Raw genomic sequence first — 21,987 nt, 5'->3', positions numbered from 1 at the left:
TCAGCAGTCTCCTGAAAATATCTGTTGATGTACATTCCGTAAATGTGGCCAACCACCAAAACGCCATCGCATCTTTCATGTCTGTCTCTGCGTAGCATGAGACATGGACATGACCTGGCTAGGTCAGTCAACAATAACGCTGTGAAAATGCTGAACCAATAGAAAATACATTTGAAGTGTCATTTTTATTGTGTGCTTAATGATTTGCTTTTTCGTCCCATGAAGCCGGGAAACTACAAGAGGACGGTGAGGCGGGTCGACGATGGCCACCGACTGTGTAATGAGTTGGTCAGCTGTTTCCAGGAGCGGGCTAAGATCGAGAAGAGCTATGCCCTTCAGCTCAGTGACTGGGCCAAGAGGTGGAGAGGTGTTGTTGAGAAAGGTTAGTTGGATCAGACCAGGTGCATCCATATATACCATAGAGTGAGTGTATAGACCTTAAGAAGAAAAAAAGGCCACAAGAACCATCCAAATTTAAGGGCTTCAAAACAAGTGGTCTGTACCACTTTCATTTGTCATGTGGTGAAACAAAATCATCCCTGGAAAATGATTTGCTGACAAGCGCTGATTGTACTTTTCAGCGTTTCCCTTCTGGTGCATTATTAGTGCAGGAGGTCCTCTTTTTACACAGATGGTGACGTTTCAAGGTGCCCAACGGCATGCTATGAACTTTTGTCATTTGTACTTTGCCACTTGGCGTAGCGGCGAAGTAAGTGTATGGGCTTGTTTCCAGCTGTTGAACCAAGATAGCAATAGTTTGAGGAAAAGCCTCGGCCACCTGAATGCCTGGTGATGTTCATGCATTTCTTTTTGTCAATGTCAGAGAAGGAGATGTTGTAAACATGTAAACATTGCATGTTATGTTTAATGTTTAGCAGCATTTTTTAAAAACGTTTGGGGGGGTTTAAATTATTCTTTCTTTCCCAATACGTTTTTGCTATGATGGGGGTCAATTGTAACTCGCTGATCGACCCCAAAAATCCTGATCACGTTCTTTTGAAAAATGCATGCAAGTACTGGCATGTATGCACTCTAGCTGTTTTCCAACCTGTAAAAATACCAATTAACTACTTTTCTATTAGCCATTCGGTTATGTTTTTAACTTAGTTATACATATACTGTTATTTTTATTAATACATTATTAGCAAACAACTCTACCTTTAGTTCGGCACTTACTGTACCTTACGTTGAACAGTTCGCCCCTGTGTCCTGGGGTCCTTTGAAAGGCACTATGTATATAAATTGAAACTAGGGATGTTCCGATCAGGTTTTATGACACCGATACCGATCATGCATGAGTGACATCGGCCGATACCGATTCCGATCACATGGAATATCTGTATATTTTTCCATTTATTTATGGTGAAAAAACCCCCAGCCATATTATTGCCGTAATCTTGACAAAAATCTATATATATTTTCAAAAGCATGAAGAAATACAAAACTGTTGCTGGCGCACTACAACAATTACTCACAAAGATAACTGAAATTTATCTGAAAATTAAATTTACCAGCTTTTAGTAACACAATTTTTAATAGATCAAAATAATCAGCAGTCTCAAAAGACTTAATTATGCAAAAGGTCAAATGAATAACAATGCCATCTAAACATTGCATGGTTCAGAATATATATAGAATATAATATATAGAAGTAGAAAAAATAGTCACATGCAGGCTTCACTTGAATAAACTATTCAATGAGTTCCTAAATTGAAACGACTCAGGAACTTTATTGTCTTGTGCATAGACAAACTATCTTGTGCATTTATTTGTCAACGAGAAAAAAAGTCAGTTAATCTTTTAATCTCCCTGTGGCAATAATGCCACTTATACTGCGCTGTGTCCGCCTTGACTGTATTCAATGCAGTGACTAACCATAGTCTCCCAAGTGCTTGTTCTTCAAATGTCGGATTAAGTTGGTTGTGTTGAAACTTTTGGCCATGCGAGGTACCTTTTCATGGCATATACAGTATTACAAGACGCAAACTCCACACACACAGCAGACAATGCTACGTTCACGGCAACTGCGGTGGTCGGAATATTCGATCAAAGCCTTTTATTGCCGATGAAAACATCCGATCACCCGCAGCTCGTGCCTCGCAGCCTTGTGTTGCCTCCCTCCCCTCTGCTCGCAGCGGAGGCGCGGCTGCGTTAGGGAGCCTTTCTGGCGGCGCGTTTCAATTGGAGTCAATGTTGCTCGCGCGGTTGCGTGCAGGGCGGCGCGAGTGATGCTTTTGGACGGAGGGACGTCGTCGCGTATTAAACGAATCAACTTTTTGGCCATTTCGTCTCGCGGCAGCCAAGCATGAGCATGCGGGTGATCGGATGTTTTGATCGGCAATAAAAGGCTTTGATTGAATATTCCCATCACGTAGTCTTTCACGAAAATCGGCCGATCGTGATCGGCGCCCGATCGATCGGAGCATCCCTGATTGAAACTAGAATCGTCATCATCATGATTATGGCTGACAAGGTTTTTACATAAAAATATTTAACATTTAGAGGTTAAAAATGGCATGCAATGAACAAGACTTAGCAGCATGGTCAGGAGGCACAAGAGGCATCCGAAGTGACCACCGTACTTACTGTTTTTTTACTGTTTCTTTTACATTCCTGGCCTAGAAGTGGTTTCCATACAAATGTATCGTAATGATGACTTTACTACTCCAACGTCATTTTTGCATCCAAACTTGTTAAGACATTGAGAACTCCGTTGTAAGCCCTGTAATCAAATATTTTGCCAGGTCATAATTTCTCTCTAATCAAATTGAGCGATGGGACTCCTTTCTCTCTTTGCTTGTGCTTATTACTCAGGGCCTCAATACGGTACACTGGAGAAGGCGTGGCACGCGTTCATGCAGGCAGCCGATCGGCTCAGCGAGCTCCATCAGGAGCTTCGTGACCGGCTTGTAGCAGAAGACAGCGACAAGGTCCGAAATTGGCAGAAAGAAGCTTTCCACAAGCAGATGATTGGAGGCTTCAGGGAGACAAAGGAGGCTGACGATGGCTTCCGCAAAGCTCAGAAACCCTGGGTCCGCAAATTAAAAGAGGTTCGATGCATCAGTCTTTTATACCCTTCACAGGGTGACTTCAAGGGTGTATGATTGACGAGGAAGGCACTTATGTGCCTTTGTTTTTATGTCTAGTTGGATTCAAGTAAGAAGAGCTACCATCAGGCCAGGAAGGAGGAGTGGTCAGCCGTGAACAGGGAAACGCACGCTAAGGCCGACCCGTCCAAGTCGCAAGAGGAAGTCCGCAAATATTCGGCCCGTGTGGAGCGCTGCAACCAAGAGGCTGAAAAAGTATGACCCCCACACACACACACTTGCAGTGATTATCTGGATATCCATCTTCACCTTCAACTACTGCGTGTCTTTGGTGGCACTGTTGGACATTTGAATAGCCGACACACACACGTGCACATGCACACGCGTACATGTGGAGCCCTTGCTTCAATATGGGTGTGTCAGGGAGTCCGAAAAAGCCTCCATGTGTGTTTTGTGACTTTGAAACCTGACCAGACTTGTTTCCTGTGTTTTCTATTCTGCAATGGCAGAAAGCTCCAGTTCATGAAGAGGGAAATGATCAACCAAACAGAGGGAAATCCTTTGACAAATTCTAGATCAGTCAGTACGCAGAGTGTGAGGCAGCCAAGAGGTCTTTAACAAGAAACCTGCATGATGATTCCACGAAGAGTGAGATAACATCAAAAATGGTGGAAAATAGTCTATATTTAATACTCTACTTTGTCAGAGTGCAGGATAACAATCCGTGTCTGGTATGACATCATTAAAGTGGTGATGTACTTTATGCTTCCTGCAACAGCTCTATGTGGATCTATTATTTAAATAGTACTGAACAAAAGTTGCTCTTAATTAACAGCATTAGTAAGTGCCAAATTCTTTTACAGTTTTTGTAATGGTTAAGTCACCAGTATGTAAGGTCTTTAAGCTTTTTCTTTCCTATAATATGTTCTATGCATCCCCACTAGTCTAAACATGGCATTCTGATTAATATTGCATTTATGGAATATGAGTTAAGCAGTAAAATCCACCCGTTTTTGTCCATCTCAGGCGGTGGCCATTTTGCCACTTGCGGTCGACTGAAAATGACATGGCAGTTGCTCAGGGCTCAGGTAACGACCAATCACGACGCACCTGTTTTCTGAAGCTGAGCCATGATTGGTCATTACCTGAGCCCAGAGCAACTGTGATGTAATTTTCTGTCAACAGAAGTGACAAAATGGCCGACCCCTAAAATGGATGAAAAGGGGTGGAGTTTGCTTCTTAATTCATATTCCACAAACACAACATTAATCCGAATGCCATGTTTAGACTAATGAAGGTGCATTGATATTATTGCAAATAATGTTTGGGGGGTTGACTTCCACATTAACTGAAATTACATTTATAATACTGTACAGTTTTATTCATATACCGCATTTCATAACAGCTAATACAATAATACAAATAAAGTAAAAATATCTTACTGTAAATTTACTGTCTTACTAAATAATATAACACACATTCTTTTTGCCTGATTAACCCATTAAGGCCTAAAACGCCTGGCGAAAAATCTCTCAACAACATAATGGCAACTGTAGAATCGCCCTCTTAAACCTGAAGTTCTCCCAGAAATTCAGCACCTACAAAATCATTTATATCTCAGCCCCTTGTAGCAGATAGAAGCAAAACTCCAAAAGAATTTGAGAGCTTAGACATATGGCTTTCACACAGGCCAGATTTTATTATTATCTATGGTTTCAATCGAAGATGTAAAAATAAAATGCCAGTGCAAGAGAAGCACTATTTTTAATAAAAATACAAATACATCGAGTGGTAGGAATTACCATCCTCTATTCTGTTACAAATACGATATCATCATTGTTTACAAACATATATTAACCTTATATCACGTTCGACTGGTTCCACTGGCTGCACTAGTTCAAAGTCCACAAGCGCCTCGTCTCTATCACTGCCGTTACTTATTTCAGCGCTCCTGTGATCAGCCATTACGGCTCGAAAAAAATTCCGGGACATCCTCCGGGGTCTCGCGACACCGTCACGTGTACATTCTGATGCCTTAAATTGGATAAGAGACTGAGAATTGTATTAAAAAAACAAAAAGACATATCCGCTCTCCCAGCTTTAAAGGTAGAAAGACGTAACAGTGCTCCTGGCTTTAGTGGTAGAAACGCAATTATGCACGCCAGTCCTTAATGGGCTAAGATGCCAACATACCGGTACTAGTTATTTACTTGCTTTCTAGAACGCCCCACCCAAAAGTCGATTTGTGTTTGAAAGTTCTAAACTTCTGACTGAGAAAGCAGTGAGCATGCTCAGCACTTTGACAATAAATAGATAATTTCATTTTGAAATTCCACATTCGTATTTGGAGTGGTGGTTGAGAGCACACTGCAATTGAAAGAGTCTTTATGATGCTGAATGTTTTTTATTTTGGGTGTGTGTTGATGAGCACCTTTTGTTTTAAAAAAAATGTGTGAGTGTTTTTCCACCGATTAGTATGTGCGGCAATGACGCTCAATGCCACTTGATAAAGGTTGCGTGTTTTGCAGGCTAAAGAGCGTTACGAGAAGGCCTTGGAAGAGCTGAACCGCTGTAACCCTCGCTACATGGAGGACATGGAGCAGGTGTTTGACATCACCCAGGAAGCTGAGCGCAAAAGGCTGTGCTTCTTTAAAGAGGTCCTGCTGGATATCCACACACACCTCGACTTGTCCAGCAAAGAAGGGTAGGACTCAGACACATGAAATATACAATATACCGTTGATGTAATTCTTCATCCTTGTGTTATTTCCATAAAAGCATGCTACGTTAATCTAATAAAGACCTGGGAACTGTTTTGAATTGTGAAAAATATGGCGGAAAATGTCTCCAATCCCGCTTTAGCAACCCCACTTTCTCCTGGATTTAGGTCTGAGCTCTGTCTGGGCTGTTCCAAGATGTATATCTTTACCTGAAACCATTTTGTGATGATTCGAAATGGATGCTTTGGGTCGCTGGAATGTTGAAAGATAAAAATCTTCATTTTAGTTTAGTACAAAACACTTGAAGGTTTGTTACCGTCTCATGGCTTCACAGGGTTTGTTGTACTGCGGCCACATGCAGTTTTTATTTTATTCACTATAAAATACCTCTTCGAATTAGGTCCAGAAAGTTCATGGTTGGTCTTGTCAATCTGTAACACTGGCAATTCGAAATTTAATGTGAATTTGAGAGAGTGATGCTTTTGTGTTGCTTTCAATTCCTTAAACTCCTTTATAAAAATGTTATTGTATCTTGTCCTTGTTGACCAGTATTCTTCTGGACTTCATCTCTTTTTTTTTTTTTTCAAGAACATCACATCCTTTAATGTCAGTGTTGGACCAAAAACACTTTTTTTTGTGACATTGAAACCCGACCGGACTTGTTTCCTGTGTTTTCATTACTATTTTTCTTTTTAATTATTTTGGAGACAGCCACAGTATATGTAGGTGTGTCTACTGCCACGCTTTTTTTCCCCCTTCATATTCTTCATCTAAACTTTACAGATTTTTCTCTTGCGCTGAATTTAAAATGCATTTATATATGATTCATGACTCAAATTAAAGGAATGCAGTTATTGGAAGCTTTGTGTGTGTATGTGCTAAGTTTGTGTACACAGAAGTTAATGGAAAACTCCTGCCGTTGTCCATTAACTATTGGTCTCACAATCTGTTTAAACAGTCCACCTTTACCATAACAACCATGGTTAGGAAAAGCCAGCAAGCTCTTAACACCAAATGCATTCTTTTGATTGAATCCTTATGATGGAGATGCTACAGGGGGTGGAGTCAAACAAGGACTTGCCTTGTTTGCATTTCATGTTTGGGTCAAGTCTTAGTTGATTTGATGGCAGCGGAGAGCTTTGATTGTGCGAGTCGACATCACTGTGTGGCAAGCAGACCAACGAAAGACCCTTGTCCTCTTTCTGTGACCCCCGGTTCCTGTTGGAGCACTTTGGCTTCTGCTGTCACAAACCGTTGTTGCCAAGGCTGTCATTAAAATAAATGGTTTCACGCATGTTTAAAGCTCAACCTAATAGATTGGTTGGCTCAATAATATTATAATATCAATAATGATATGATCTCATAATGCATATCAAAACAAGCAATCTTCCAAATGTGGATGCTCATATTTAAAAAGGGTTTTCCAATCTGGGCTCTACGTTTTTTTATGAAGGCCTCCAAAAGCCATATTACATTTTCAAATGTGATGCAACGATGAAATATCTGTATGTATATGTATATATATATATATATATATATATATATATATATATATATATATATATATATATATATATATATATATATATATATATATATATATATATATATATATATATATATATATATATATATACATACATATATATATATATATATATATATATATATATATATATATATATATATATATATATATATATATATATATATATATACATATATATATATATATATATATATATATATATATATATATATATATATATATACATACATATATATATATATATATATATATATATATATACATATATATATATATATATATATACATATATATATATATATATATATATATATATATATATATATATATATATATATATATGTATGTATATATGTATATATATATATATATATATATATATGTATATATGTATATATATATATATATATATATATATATATATATGTATATATGTATGTATATATATATATATGTATATATGTATATATGTATGTATATATGTATATATATATATATATATATGTATATATGTATATATGTATGTATATATATATATATATGTATATATATATATATATATATATATATATATATATATATATATATATATATATGTATATATGTATGTATATATATATATATATATATATATATATATATAAATAAATTTCATGGTACCGTGAGTATTTTGTTGTTCAAAGTTATGCCAAAACGCCAGCCATATAGCAGTTTTTGGTGGGCTGTCTCAAGTTTGAAATGCAGTGTTTATGCAGGATGAGCACTCAGGATTAGTTAAATCAAACAAAATATGGCTTTTATGCAAATGCTGGTTCACCAAAATTATTGGAGCGATAGATTTCTTTTCTGTAACTTGTTAGTTTCTTTTCCACCAACACTTGCATCACATAAACCTTCGTTTTGTGCTGCCGACGCTGTTCCAAATGTTCCAATGCTGAAAACCATCAGCGACAAAAAACACACTACCCTCTTCAGCGGTCTCCACCAAGTTTACCACTGTTGCCAACAGCGTGCCCAATCTGAGAGTGAACTTGCTATTTGGAATCTTAGTAAATCAGACTCCAAGTGCTGGAATCTGGACAAGAGTACCAAACTGCAAGCGTCAACACATTCTAAGAAGTATGAGAAATAACAGGCTATTTTCAGCCGAGCAACATCTGCTTTGTACATTGGGTGCTGTCGCATTTACCTGTCGTGGAAAAATTGGCCACTGTGCTGGCATGAATAAGCAACGCTGCATGTTAGGCTTTGCAAGTCAGCAGTATTCTTAGAAAATGTCTTTACAATTCCAAAATATCTTCAGCCTTTTGAACTTAAGCAGCCGCAGCAGCATGTTCACTAAGAGGGTTGACCTTGCTGCCCGTTGCCCCCATGTGACCATGAGGAAGTCATTTCAAAGATTCAGATTTGCAACTAAATTCCACCTGTGCTGTTCCTGTTTTTGTCGAGACCCCACACCAAACTCTTTTTTTTTTTTTTTTTGCAATAAATGCAAACAAACGGGCTGTGCCACCAGCTCAGGAACTCATCAAACATGTTGTCATGATTTTAGTGGTTTTGTCCAAAAGTATCTTTTTGTTCAATGGAAAATGGTCAGACCGCCTAAAATGCACTGATAATAAAATGCATTAAGGGCAGAGATTGTGTGAATGTGAGTGTTGACATTTCACCCTCTCTGACAGTTTCCGAGAGCTGTTCCGGGACCTGGGTCAGACCATCCGAGCAGCTAACGAGACGGAAGATCTGCGATGGTGGAGAAACACCCACGGACCTGGCATGAGCATGAACTGGCCACAGTATGAGGTGGGGACGCACAAAATGCACCACTCGAATAGACGTGAAGAAAACATGAATATAAGTTTAACATACAGTCAATGAAACTTTGAAAATTAGGAATTAGATAAGATCATGCATTGACCAAAACACTCATTCGTCTTTAAACTTTCCATTTGCACTTGCCCGTCAGTATTATTTTGTGTGTGTCCACGTCAGAAAAACTGAATACTAAATAGGGTTTTTGTGAAAGCCCTGTTGTGTTACTAAGTCCTGAGTGGGTGAGTGGAATGTTGCCACACGCAAACGCAGACAGTTTTTCTCAGACTTTCAGTGGAAAGCTCCTGCAGGAACTGCTACTAGTCTTGTAATGTCGCAAATATTTACACACTGCGCCCCCCACCCCTTAAAAAAAAAGCATTTATTAAGATTAAAGGAAAAAAGAAAATTGCAGGCTCATCCAGTTAAAGATTCAATTCGCTGCATTTACTCTGTGAAGATAAAGCCATTGTCTTCAGAGTTTGGAAAGGCCCGAAATAACAAATCTACAGTTGACTATTGATTTATGACTATCCTAAGAGGTCACATGCAGTCACTCACCTGTTCAGCAGTTTGGTGTTTTCCTCGCAACTGTCCACCCATACACAGTTCAACTATGGATGGATACTGATTCACAAGTGAGGAAATTATTGGAAAACCTCTTGTCCTATTTTTATACTATGATGGGAGAAGAACGTAACAAATCATAACAGACGATAAGCAGTTGTCAGATGCGGTAATGTAAACTGAAGTGATTGTGCTTGCATATAAAGCCTGTCCTTATGATACCTTTCATCTTAAGAACCACTTTGCCTTATCGATCCTAGACAGTTGTAACCAACATTCCCTCTAAGCTGCGTGAGCAATTGCGCACTGCTCTCAACCTCTCGGCACACGGTGGCGTTGGCATGCTCCATGCGCAAACATTACATTTCTACACTCAGGCCTTTATTTCCACCCCTGTTTAGTCTACAAATGGGACACCACACCATTCCCAACCTGATGGAACTTGAGAGGGACGAGCTGCAAAGAGGAATGTGCAAAACTACCCAAAGTGCCAAGCTTGTGGCACCATATTCAAAAAGAATTGAGGCTGGGATTACTGCTAAAGGTGCATCAACAAAGTATTGCACAAAGGCTGTGGATACCTCTGTACAAGTGCTGACTTTTTGGGGTGGGTGATAATTTGCAAAAATAAAAAGCATTTTTCACGTTGCCATTATGGGGTGATTATTCCATTTTGGAATGAGGCTGTAACATAAAAAGTGGAAAAAGTGAAACTCTGAATACTTTCTGGATGCACTGTAGTTCTGTTTGAACCGCATTAGAGTTCAGGTCAGTGGAATTTTCCGTTTTCGTCACTTCAAAAGCTATAAAACAAACGGAACTTTTTGTCGTGTTTCCAATTTTGCCGTTTAGAATTGTGACGAATGAAGAGATTCTTGTCATTGTGCTTTTTATATGGGGCAGGACGAGATGCATTTGCCCTCTGGTGGTAGGTGCACAGCCCTGCCCTAATCAATTAGCCAATCAGCAATTGAGGTTTCCCTATAAAGTGGAGCAGGACTGTTGTGCCCTCCGCTTGATCTCTGGTTCTAAGGTCCGCCCACTTTTGGGGTGCCTCTTTTGCGTGTGTCCCTCTGCAGTGCCAATACAGACTAAGTGTCTCACCTGGCCGTTGTGCAGCTCTTGTGTGGGTTTTTTGTTTTTCTTTGTTGGTTGCAGGACTGGAGGCTTGCGGTGGCGGCCGGATTCGGGATGCTCGTTTTGCTGTGTTGTGTGGACTGGTGTGTGTGTTATTAGATCATTGTGTAGACTACGTGGGGGTGTTTCTGACTCGGGGGAATTCTACTTTTCGTGCCCTGCTGTGTGCATGTTTTGTTTACTATTTCATTTCTAAGTTGTTGATTCTATTTAAATAAAACCAGTTGTATATTTATTTTGAAGTACGCCTCATGCTCTCGCTCTCTCAGTAAAACGAACCTGAGTGCCTTACGGAGTAGCTTGACTTTACTTGGGTAAATTCCCAAGGTGGCGTTGTCGGGTATATGTTTTGATCGTTCCTAACTTCACCCATTGCATAATAAATTTGACAAACACTCCAACTGCCACATATATATGATTTGAACGAATAAGCCATTGATCGCAGTTTGTAAAACGGCTGTTACTGTCCGTCAGTAACAATTGATGACTCAGGCTGGCTGTTAGCGAGCAAATCAGTGAGATAGAAGTCGATGAAGAGATTATGAGGTAGGGCAAAGCAACAAAGAAAACTGCATTATCTAGTAAATTAAGATCAGCAAAGTGTTGCTTTTTTATTGATTTATTCCTGATTTTAGACGTATTCCTGCTTGATTATGAGTGTGGTGGGCATAGTTTCGGATATGGGTGAATTTTCCTTCATGAAATTCTTGACTGTGGACGTTATGACAAAGAATGACGCGAACATGCACCCTTCATTGAGGTGTTGCATCACCCTGGCCACCCCACTGGAACATTTCTGGCAACCCCCCTACTCAGGACCTCTTTATTTTGCAGTCTTTTTGGATTTTATTGCACATTAAGTATACAGCATATAATGTGGCAACTATTGTTTTTCTGATTATTTCGCTGTCACATCCAGTGATATGTTTGTATGGAAAAATAATTACTGTAGTGGGGTTGCTTTGTACTGTAGTCTGCAGCCCAGGAAAACTTGAGCATTCTCTTACTGTCTGAAGTGCTTTTTTAGAAACGGCAATTTATCTCCAACCAGCAATGTTGTAAAAGCACAGACAACAAAAATCTGGTGTTATTCAATTCAATAAAACTTGACTTGACAGCAATATACAGTATGTTAACATTGCTTGGATGTTTTTCTTTGTGGTCATGACGTGTTTTGCCGGCTACTTGTGGCCAAGCAAATTTGCAGAGCAGGATCAGTTGTCCCCCATAGGCCGATTTGGGAGAAATTGGCATAAACCTGCCGTGACGACTGGCTGCTTGAATGACAAATTAATATTTGACTACATGCCTCTGGATATAGACCTGAGCTGGAACAAGTCAGACACGCACCAAGGAAATGACTCAACTACAGCAATACTTGGGGTCCTTACGACAGACAAAACAGAACGTGGCTAATGGGTGGGCCTGAATATTTCTCTCTCTGAGCACAATCCTCCTGTCCCACACATCGTATATTCAAATAAAATTACAAACTGAATATAGTGGTACCGCTACTTACGAAATTAATTGTTTCTGGAAGAAATGTCTTAACTAGAAAATTGTGTAAGTAGGGACGTGTTTTCCATGTAAATGCCCTAATCCGTTCCAAGCACCCCAGAATTCAGTCATAAATCTTTTACAAAGCATAAAAATGCATTAAAACGTGTAACAAATACTAGGGACGCTCCGATCGATCGGACACCGATCATGATCGGTCGATCTTTGTGAAAAATTACATGATCGGAATATTCGATCAAAGCCTTTTATTGCCGATCAAAACATCCGATCACCGCAGCTCATGCTTCGCAGCCTAGAGCCGTGTTGCGTCCCTCCCCCTCTGCTCGCTGCGGAGGCGCGGCTGCTACGTTCACACCAACTGCGGTGGGAGCATTTCTGGCGGCGCGTTTCAATTGGAGTCAATGTATTTGGCGCGGGCGGGGCGATTGATGCGTTTGCAGCTGTGGGACGCGAAGTGAAGCACCGAAAATCTGTCCATTCGTCGCGTATAAAACAAATCAACTTTTTGGCCATTCCGCCTCGCGGCAGCCAATCGGCATCGCGCATACTATGTCACACACAGCCAAACAAAGCCAGAGTTCAAAGGTCCCTCCAATTCACTTGTTTTGGCAATGTTCATTAGTACAATCTTTTTGGTGTAACCGAAGTATTTTTATAACAAGTTATATTGAAAAAAGTTTTGGGTTATTTTGGAAGAATGTGCTTTTTGGTTTGGCATTTCATTAACTGACTTTTAATAATGGCAAAATTTCATATTCATAAATGTAAGGTCATGGGAAGGATTCCTAGCTTTACTGTTTTTAATTAACGAATTCAAACATTATATCTTTACAATTAGGTACTCTCTAAAACAGAAAGCAATTACAACTATTTCTGCTTGTGTTGAATCTAATGTTTTTTTTTATTTATATTTTTTTGAATGATTATTTTTTTTGTCTCTCTTTCTCTCTATGCTAGAATGTCGTAACTATTTTTCTTCTCGTATGTTGTTTTGTTTACCCCCCTAGCGTTATGTTTGTTTTTTGTGTGTTTGTGTTAAAATGTAAATTGTGTTCAATTTCTTGTTATGTTTGACATTTACTAATTAAAGATATTATTAAAAAAAAAAAAAAAAGCTCAAAGGTCCCTCCGCACACTGCGGTGTGTCACACACAGCCAAACAGAGCCACTCTAAAAACTGTTAAAAAAAAACAAACAAAAAAAACGCAGAGTGAACAGGACGCTGTTTGGCTGTGTTGACGTAGTATGCCCGATGCTGATTGGCTGCCGCTAGATGAAATGCTCCCACCGCAGTTGGTCTGAACATAGCTGTTACGCACTAGGGTTAGATGCGTAGCATAAATGAAGGTGATTGCTCTCGGTCTCAAACGGGTCATACACGGAACAAAAATGCTGCGTTAATACGCAAGGTTTATTACAACAAGAGGCACAAGGCTCGCAGTAACACAAAATAGCCACAAATGGGTCAAAAGTAAAAGGTCGCACAAGCTGACTCACAAACTAAGGTTATACCCAAAACTAATACAAAACCACTAGCTATCTACAACCTAATAGCACTACTAAACACAGACCACGAAGTTACACCGCGGTGTTGAAGGCCGCGAGAGCAACGGGCTGCTGCTGTCAGATGCATCGCCTCCGTCTGTCAATCCGCGGAGCGTCTTTAAACCTGCCGCTGTTAGCTTGTGGCCAATCCACTCTGGTCTCTCCTGTTGCCACGTCAGCGAATCCCGGTAGTCTCCATAGATCCTGACAATAGCAAGTACCTCGCATGGCCAAAAGTTTCAACACAACCAACTTAATCCGACATTAAGAAGAACAAGCAATTGGGAGACTATGGTGAGTTTACGAGGCTCACTGCATTGAATAAAGTCAAGGCGGACACAGCGCAGTATAAGTGGCATTAGTGTATTGCCACAGGGAGACGCATTGTAGGACACTTGAGGGCAACACTATAATAATTAATAATGATATAATAATTCACAAAACGATTAGCAGTGACTTTTTTTTCTCGTTGACAAATAAATGCACAAGAAAGTTTGTCTATGCACAAGACAATAAAGTTCCTGAGTCGTTTCAATTAAGGAACTCATTGAATAGTTTATTGAAGTGAAGCCTGCATGTGTTATTTTTTCTACTTGGATTATATTCTGAACCATGCAATGTTTAGGTGGCATTGTTATTCATTTGACTTTTTGCATAATTAAGTCTTTTGAGACTGCTGATTATTTTGATCTGTTAAAAACTGTTACTAAAAGCTGGTAAATTTAATTTTCAGTTATCTTTGTGAGTAATTGTTGTATTGTGCCAGCAACGGTTTTGTATTTCTTCATGCTTTTGAAAATATATATAGATTTTTGTCAAAATTACAGCAATAATATGGCTGTTTTTTTAAAGATAATATCAGTCACCATAAATAAATGGAAAAATATACAGATATTCCATGTGATCGGAATAGGTATCGGTATCGGCCGATCTCACTCATGCATGATCGGTATCAGTGTCATAAAACCTGATCTGGACATCCCTAACAAATACATTTTACAATTAGATTATTGCACAATAAATGAGTTGTGCATAATGTAAAAAAAATAAAGAATGGAGTAAAGAATAAAAATGATGGTCATTTACCTTTTAATTGCTGTCCTCATCGCTTTTTGCCCTCTTTGGTTCATGTTCTCTCTCAGAAGTGGTTTTTGCCTGGCGTTTTCTCAAGAACTGATTTAATAACGTGGCGACTGTCGATACATTACGGTCATATTCTTTGGCGAGATCAACCAAACGCATCCCCCTTTCATACTTTTCTATTATCTCTTGCTTTGTTTGTATGGACAAAAAACCCCAGATTTCCTCCTTTTTTTTCTTTTCCTCGTTTCTAATTCACGTAAATAATATCTATCACATATCTATCTTACCTGTCTGTCTACACACAGCCACAATTATGACATTCTTAATATTCAATCAAATAAAAAAAACACAACAAAATGCACATTCAAAAAAAATTTTAATAATGATGTAAGAATAATTTAAAAATATATATTTTTGTTTCATGAATCACTGGGTGGGCAGTCTGTCAATCTGGGTGGGCTTGGGTGTGCACATGGCTGCGCCCCTGCGACAGAATTACATTCCTACGGTGGCAAACCGAATTTAGAAGTTGGAACACGCCATAATCCATCTCTAACCTATGCTAATGCACAGAGGTGACAGACAGACACCTGCTTAAAAAAAAAAAAAGACTGCCCAAGCACAGACGGAAGTGGATTTGTTTGTGTAATAATAACTACGTCAAGTTCGAACGGTCCATCATTGACACACGCCCATTTTGCTGATGAGAGATGGAAATGTGACCCAGACTGCATTGACACTATATGTACAGCAGGTGGCGGTATGCACCAAAGAGAGAATCAGAACTTATTCAGGGTGACCAAGAACAGTCAGACGTAATAAAGTAGCTTTCAGTACAGAGACAGTTTTGAAGAGAACTTCTTGCTAAGTTAAGTTTTACATTTCTGTTTTATTTTTGGAAAGATTGAGATTAGGAGGTTATGAAACGGTATTTTGCCGGCCCACACTCCATTCCAGAAGGTGGCAGTGATGCACCAAAAATTGTTTGCTAACATACAAACATTTATATGAAAAAAAAAAAAAACTACCTTTGAGGTATGAAATAAAAACAATCCAATGAGAACAGTAAGCATATTATAAAAAATAACAGCCCCGTCTGATCAAGTGAGGGCTGTGGTAACTTTCAGCTTTTGTTTGACTGACTTTTATGTATATTTTTTTTTCAGAAAAATCCTTTAATAGGGTACATTTGAACAGCATCAAACCACATACTTACTCACCGAATAGCTAGTGAATTTATGAGAACACTGAGCAAAACTGACTTGATTTGAAAAAAAAAACAAAAAACGAGAAAATCACAAAGAGGTCCAGGTTTCACAGATGAGATTTATTTTACTGCATTATAAAGGTGTATGTAGAAATGGCTTAAATTGCATGTGTGCGCACACAGGAGTGGACTCCAGAGACAAGTCGGAGCATCAGCAGGAAGGAGCGAGGTATACACTCTGACGACAGCGTAGTTACCCTCACCAACATCGTCTCCTCGGGGGGAAATGACATCCCGCCTAGTCCCATCACCCAGAATGCACTCAGGTACAGCTTCAGTACAGCAAATGATGGTTGAGGCAATGAACTTGAAAATCAAATGTGAAGTATAACACTGTATTACTTGGTGCTGGTTGGTATTGCAGTGGCTACACGATGCTGCTAGTTCGATTTTCAGGCAGTGTCCCCATATCCAGCCACTGCCACTTATCAAAAATAAATAAATCAAAAATTGGGTCGTGTGAGGAAGGGCATCCGGGCTAAAAGCTCTGCCCCCGAAAATCATGGGCGTGACTTGCTGTGACGGCGCCCTGATGGGACCAGCCAAAAATTATGGCAACCAAATGTCTACTATGCCTCATTGGAGGAGGGGAAAGAAAGTTCATAAAGACTCAAACTTTCAGGGTGGATCTAGTCCATGCAGGTTATTTAAAAATAATAAATAAATACAATTACTCAGACGGACGCCGTTATGCGCAAGCCAATTGTCATAAGTAATGATTTAAAAATATGTGCATATATTAGCGTGAGTGTTTTATTATTTCATACATTTTGACTAAAAATTACTTCAAAAAATAAAAATAATTCAGACTCAATACAATGTTGTATTTCAGTGTTCTCAATGTATGGTTAGAATCCTTTTGAATGATGCAAAATATTTTGGGTTCTCAAAAATGTCTTATAAATATCTGGAATATTAACTGTTCTCAAATATGTCTATCATATATTTTCATTAATATTTCCAGGTCATTTCCAGCCGGAAGAGACCCCACTCAACAAATTTTTTTTAAAAATCACTCAAACTAAAGATTTAGCCAGCATGTGAATGATTTTAGGCCTAATATTATACTGTGTCATTCTGCGATTATTGTATGTTATATTTATTCCAACACATATATTTCAACGGTTGTCTCTGTATTTATCATTATTCCTGGATTTTCAGAGTCTTATTTTTAAATATTTAAAAATATTTTCATATTCATTAAGGATGTGGAATTATTTTACGAATATCAATCAAGTGCATTTGCACAAATATAAGCCGCCTCATAAAATAGCTTAGCCCCTAATGGACATCTGGTACACTTGTAGTTGAGTAAACGAGGCCACTACATTATATATTTGGACAAATGTCTCAAGTCAGATAACAGCAACTTTTTGTAAGTCTGTTTTCTCATCCACAGTGGAATTGTTAATATTGGTCCTTCCCTTAAGGAGTTTAATTAACATTGTCTAGTTACTGTAGTTGAAATGTGCGTGCGTGTGTGCAAGAGAGACATTATTAGCCTATGTTCACCCTGCCCTTGCAGTTTGTCCTCGAGCAAAAATATTTGAGTCGAAACGAGTCAAACGCAGCACATCCCTGCTCACTCCCTCGGCTAAAACAGGCACAGTGCCGCATGAAAAGTGCTTCAGCAGCAGACGGAGGCCTGTGCGCCCTTTGAGGGTTTGTGGCTTGCTACAATTGCGATGGAAAGAGGCAGCTTGTGGATTCCTCTGAGCCTTCATTACAACAGGCTCAGCTATGAGACAAATCCTGTTTTGACGTTTGCGCACTTGTCTGCTGCTGCTGCTGTTTGTCATTTCATGCCGAGTGAGCTTATTAGCAGTCAAAGTAAATATCGCTAGGAAATTGGACTCTCATGACCTTGTATCCAAGTTCTTTGTAACTAAAAAAAAAAAAAAACATTAAACGCTCACTTGTTTTTAAATTTGTTACACACCTGAACTCACTTTTCAAACACATTGTAAATGTATTCGAAGACAAAATTGAGAGCATAAATGTATAGATGTATTGCAACATCTGTGTACCATCATGTGCCTTTCAGAGGCGGGGCCTTGCGGGGTTGCCCGTGATGGCAATTCTGCGCGTGAGTGCCTGAGTGTGAAGAGTGGCTGACATCAGCTCCTGTGTGACTGATCCGTGTGTTTTGTTTTTTTCTGTTCTCGAGCTGTTCAGTTAACACCTGAAAAGTGTATGAACAACTGACTGTCTAACCTGTGAGGGAATTGGAGTAAGCATACTGTAGAAACCCATGGAAGACTAAACTTTTGTTTAAAAGAAAAATGTGAAGAGAAAAAAATATATGACATCAATCATTTACAAAAACAATTAGAAATATGGACTCGTCAGACCACAGCACATTATTCCACTTTGCAATCAGTCCATCTCAGATGAGCTCGGTCCCAAAAGAAGCTGGCGTTGTTGTTGTTGATAATGACTTTTTTTTTTTTTCACATCTGCTCATTCAGGGTTGTAAAAGATGATTCTTCCGACTGGTCGGACGAGGAGAACCCAAAGAAGTTGGCTTTGAACGGTGTTGGAGAAGCGGGGGACAAAATGGAGCAGCAGGAAGAGGGCGTGCGAGTCCGAGCGCTCTATGATTACTCGGGCCAGGAGGCCGACGAACTCAGCTTCAAAGCAGGTATTAACCCTCACTAATGCTTGCAAGACTTTTTTTTTAATTGGGGATTTGAAGAGGTCATATCACAAAACATAAAATCAAGTCTTCCTAACCCGAACTCACAATTGAGACACATCGAAATGTGCAAAACACCATCTTGCTGATGACATGCATGTCATGTACCGTTGTTCTGTTACTTGACAGAATCATGTGATGTGACTTTCCGCTCAATCATATTGGTTTGGTAAAGTTAACTTGACAAAAGTTAACAAGTACTGTATGTATTCATTTTTCACTACATATGGTGTATTTTTTTTTTTTTTAAGTACGCATCGGGGTTTTTCCTGGCTCAAATTGAGGGAGCGGGGGTTGCATATCTGCTCACTTTTATTGTTTCTTTTTCTTCAATTATATAATACAGGCAGTCCTCATATTAGGACGCAGGCGACCTACGACGTCTCGACTACGTTTATATGCTGTCAATCTTCGGGTTAAAGTCAAAATTCTGATTTCGGAAACATTCTGAAATTCTGAAAAATCTATTTTAATGTATTTTCGTTTTTTATGCCAAGCATTTTCATGTAAATTTCGACTTTTAACGGTGAAATCCGACATACGCGGATTTTAGTAAAAACAATGATTATTTCTTTAAAAAACCATTCATTTTTGTTTTTTTTCATGTGCTCCCATCATTTATACGTTTTTCTATTGCTGACTTATGACTAGTTGTCAAAGCTTACTACTTTCCTATAACGTGATTGATTCGTCCAGCTTCTGCGGATTGTTTTGGCTAATACAATGTTAGGCTCCATGTCGAATCCTGAACCCTCATCTGACCCCATCTGATCAGTAACATGAATGAAATCTTTCTGACTACCTTGTAATGCCGCCATAAACAATAAGGTGCAACTTTTAACTGGTTCCGATACCGCCGAACCTTTGGTGTAATATTGCAGTTGCAGCTTATAATGACACTCCGGCGAGTGCCAGGCTAGTCAGAAAACAAACTTCAATCAGTTTTCGGGATTTGGAGGATAGGACACGTGGCTATTTAAAAAAAAAAAAAAAAAAAGGATTTAAAACTATTGTAACAATGCGAAGTTTTGGAAGACGCCAACGTCGTTCTTCACCATGTAAACACTTCTCGAAGGGAGCCTGTGCAGGTTTGTCATATTCTTTCCTAAATGGTGGGACACAAGGCGAAAAAGAGCTTCTCCAGAAGGTACATTCCCTGTGAACAGCGGAGACGCATTTCCCCGCAATTAAAAAAAATAAATAAATAAAAATCGGATATGACCATCAGGGCAAGTGGTAGGTTTGAAATGAGATGGCGGTGGGTCGGTGCGTGTACGTAGAATGAAATGTCGTGCTTGGAAGCGACTGTTTTGTGTCCGTCCTTGCAGGCGAGGAGCTGCTGAAGCTGGGCGAGGAAGATGAGCAGGGCTGGTGTAAAGGACAGCTGAGCAGCGGACAAGTGGGTCTCTATCCCGCCAACTATGTCCAGCTGGGCGCTTCCTGATGACCCGCCCTCACTTCTTCTCATGGCCAATGGTACAACTCCACTCAAGATGCCAGGACCAATCCCGAAACAGATCAGTGCTGTCATTGCGACACATTTGGACAATTCCGAATTCACATGTAAAACTCTTCACCGAGTTGTTGTTTTTTTTTTCTTCTTTATATTTCTGTTGAGAACGACACGTGGAAAGAATCGCCAAGAGAGTTCGAAACGGTTTGGTTCCGAACTGTGAAGCTCGGATTTACATGTTGTCACGAGTTATCGGTTTACATCCGCATTTCACTCAAGAAGAAATCCTTCATACGGAAGGAGCGGCCACCTAACTTCATCATACGTTTATATATATTGTCTCAATATAGTCTGACGTCGAGATAAAGTCAGCAGGACGCTACGCACGTTAGCTGGACTGCCATGACGTTGCAAAAAGCGAGCCAGGTTGGAAGTTAAAATAAGCTAAGCTAACCTGTGGCAACATATGAGTGGCATCCCTTGATGAAAGGCCTCAAGAACTTTGCAATCATCATTTTTCAACACTAGAATCCAATGAGATATCGTACAACAGAAAGTTTATATTTAAAAGTCAAATATATGTTTCAAACCAAAGGAGTATTTTAGGTGACGTTTATGAGTTAAGCTTTAGCTTTGCTTTACTTTTGGTTTTGTTCCCTCCTGTCTGATTGAGGGATTACATCACCCGCCGAGTGACGGTGTGCTCAAGAACACACCGTCATGGAGCAGTTTACGGAGGATGTTTGTGACATGAATTCATTGATTCGGACTGCCACCCTCCGCTCCCCTTTTTAGCTTCACGCTTAATTAACCTACGGCGCATTTTTGTTGATTGTGACACTGCATTCACTTTACCTTTTCTGTCTGAGAGCTGCGTGTAACATCAGCTGATTCGGGTTATGCATGTGAGGCTGGTAGTGTTTTTTTGTGTTTTGTTTTTTTACGGTCAGTTCTAGTTTTCTTGAATTTAGTTACGTTAGGGAATAGTCTTCATCTGATTTCTGCTGATTTTAAGTGTCAAACTTTGGGTGTGGTGAAAATCGCCATAAAGGTAACACAAAGCACACTTGTTAATGTTTCCGTTCAGGACTGCGTTTAGGCGTTTTGCAAGTTTGACAATTGATGTAATTTCACTGCATTAACCAAACAACTGGAGTCTTGACACCTTAGAAGCGTCTGCACCTATTTTGGAGTCCTCTCCCTCAGTGTGTAATCTGTACAGCGCATCAAGTTGTGAAAAGCAACAATAAAGTTCTTTCTACGCTATTTCCACTGGAGCATGATCTTTTCTTTAAAATAAAATGTAAAAAAAAGGCATAGTCAAGCAACGTTTTAAAATGTGCTGACATTTTTATGAAATTGACATATGTACAGCAAGAGAAAATCTCACAATAACTGCTATATTTGCATTCCGTTTTTTTTTTTCAATATATATTTGTCTTTATCCTTAGAACCTGTGAGTCACACGGACATCAAAATGATTTTAAAACCAAATTTAAGCACGAGCAGTGATTATCCAATTTGTTTGAGTTCCTTCCTTCGTGTTCGTCTTTATTTTCAACTTGGGGGGGGGGGAGATCTACCTCTTGTTGTG

General features: G+C 39.2%; 1 protein-coding gene across 3 annotated transcripts in view; it reads left to right on the top strand.

The window, feature by feature from the left end:
- Positions 1–21,659, top strand: part of pacsin3 (protein kinase C and casein kinase substrate in neurons 3) — a 35,379-nt gene extending 13,720 nt beyond the window's left edge. For all 3 annotated transcript variants that reach the window (XM_086026201.1, XM_086026200.1, XM_086026202.1), the window contains 8 exons: positions 226–382; positions 2,815–3,050; positions 3,147–3,302; positions 5,576–5,751; positions 8,999–9,119; positions 16,369–16,511; positions 18,714–18,886; positions 20,269–21,659. In XM_086026201.1, coding sequence (XP_085882327.1) covers positions 226–382; positions 2,815–3,050; positions 3,147–3,302; positions 5,576–5,751; positions 8,999–9,119; positions 16,369–16,511; positions 18,714–18,886; positions 20,269–20,384 — 1,278 coding nt within the window. In that variant the 3' untranslated portion in view covers positions 20,385–21,659. The remainder of the gene's footprint in view (positions 1–225; positions 383–2,814; positions 3,051–3,146; positions 3,303–5,575; positions 5,752–8,998; positions 9,120–16,368; positions 16,512–18,713; positions 18,887–20,268) is intronic.
- Positions 21,660–21,987: the final 328 nt, after the last annotated feature.

Source organism: Filicampus tigris, chromosome 3 (genome assembly GCF_054856515.1).
Source record: "Filicampus tigris isolate MCC_2025a chromosome 3, RoL_Ftig_1.0, whole genome shotgun sequence".
Taxonomy (NCBI): Eukaryota; Metazoa; Chordata; class Actinopteri; order Syngnathiformes; family Syngnathidae; genus Filicampus; species Filicampus tigris.
The sequence above is the reverse complement of the archived record's forward strand: the minus strand, read 5'-3'. Positions and strand labels throughout refer to the sequence as shown.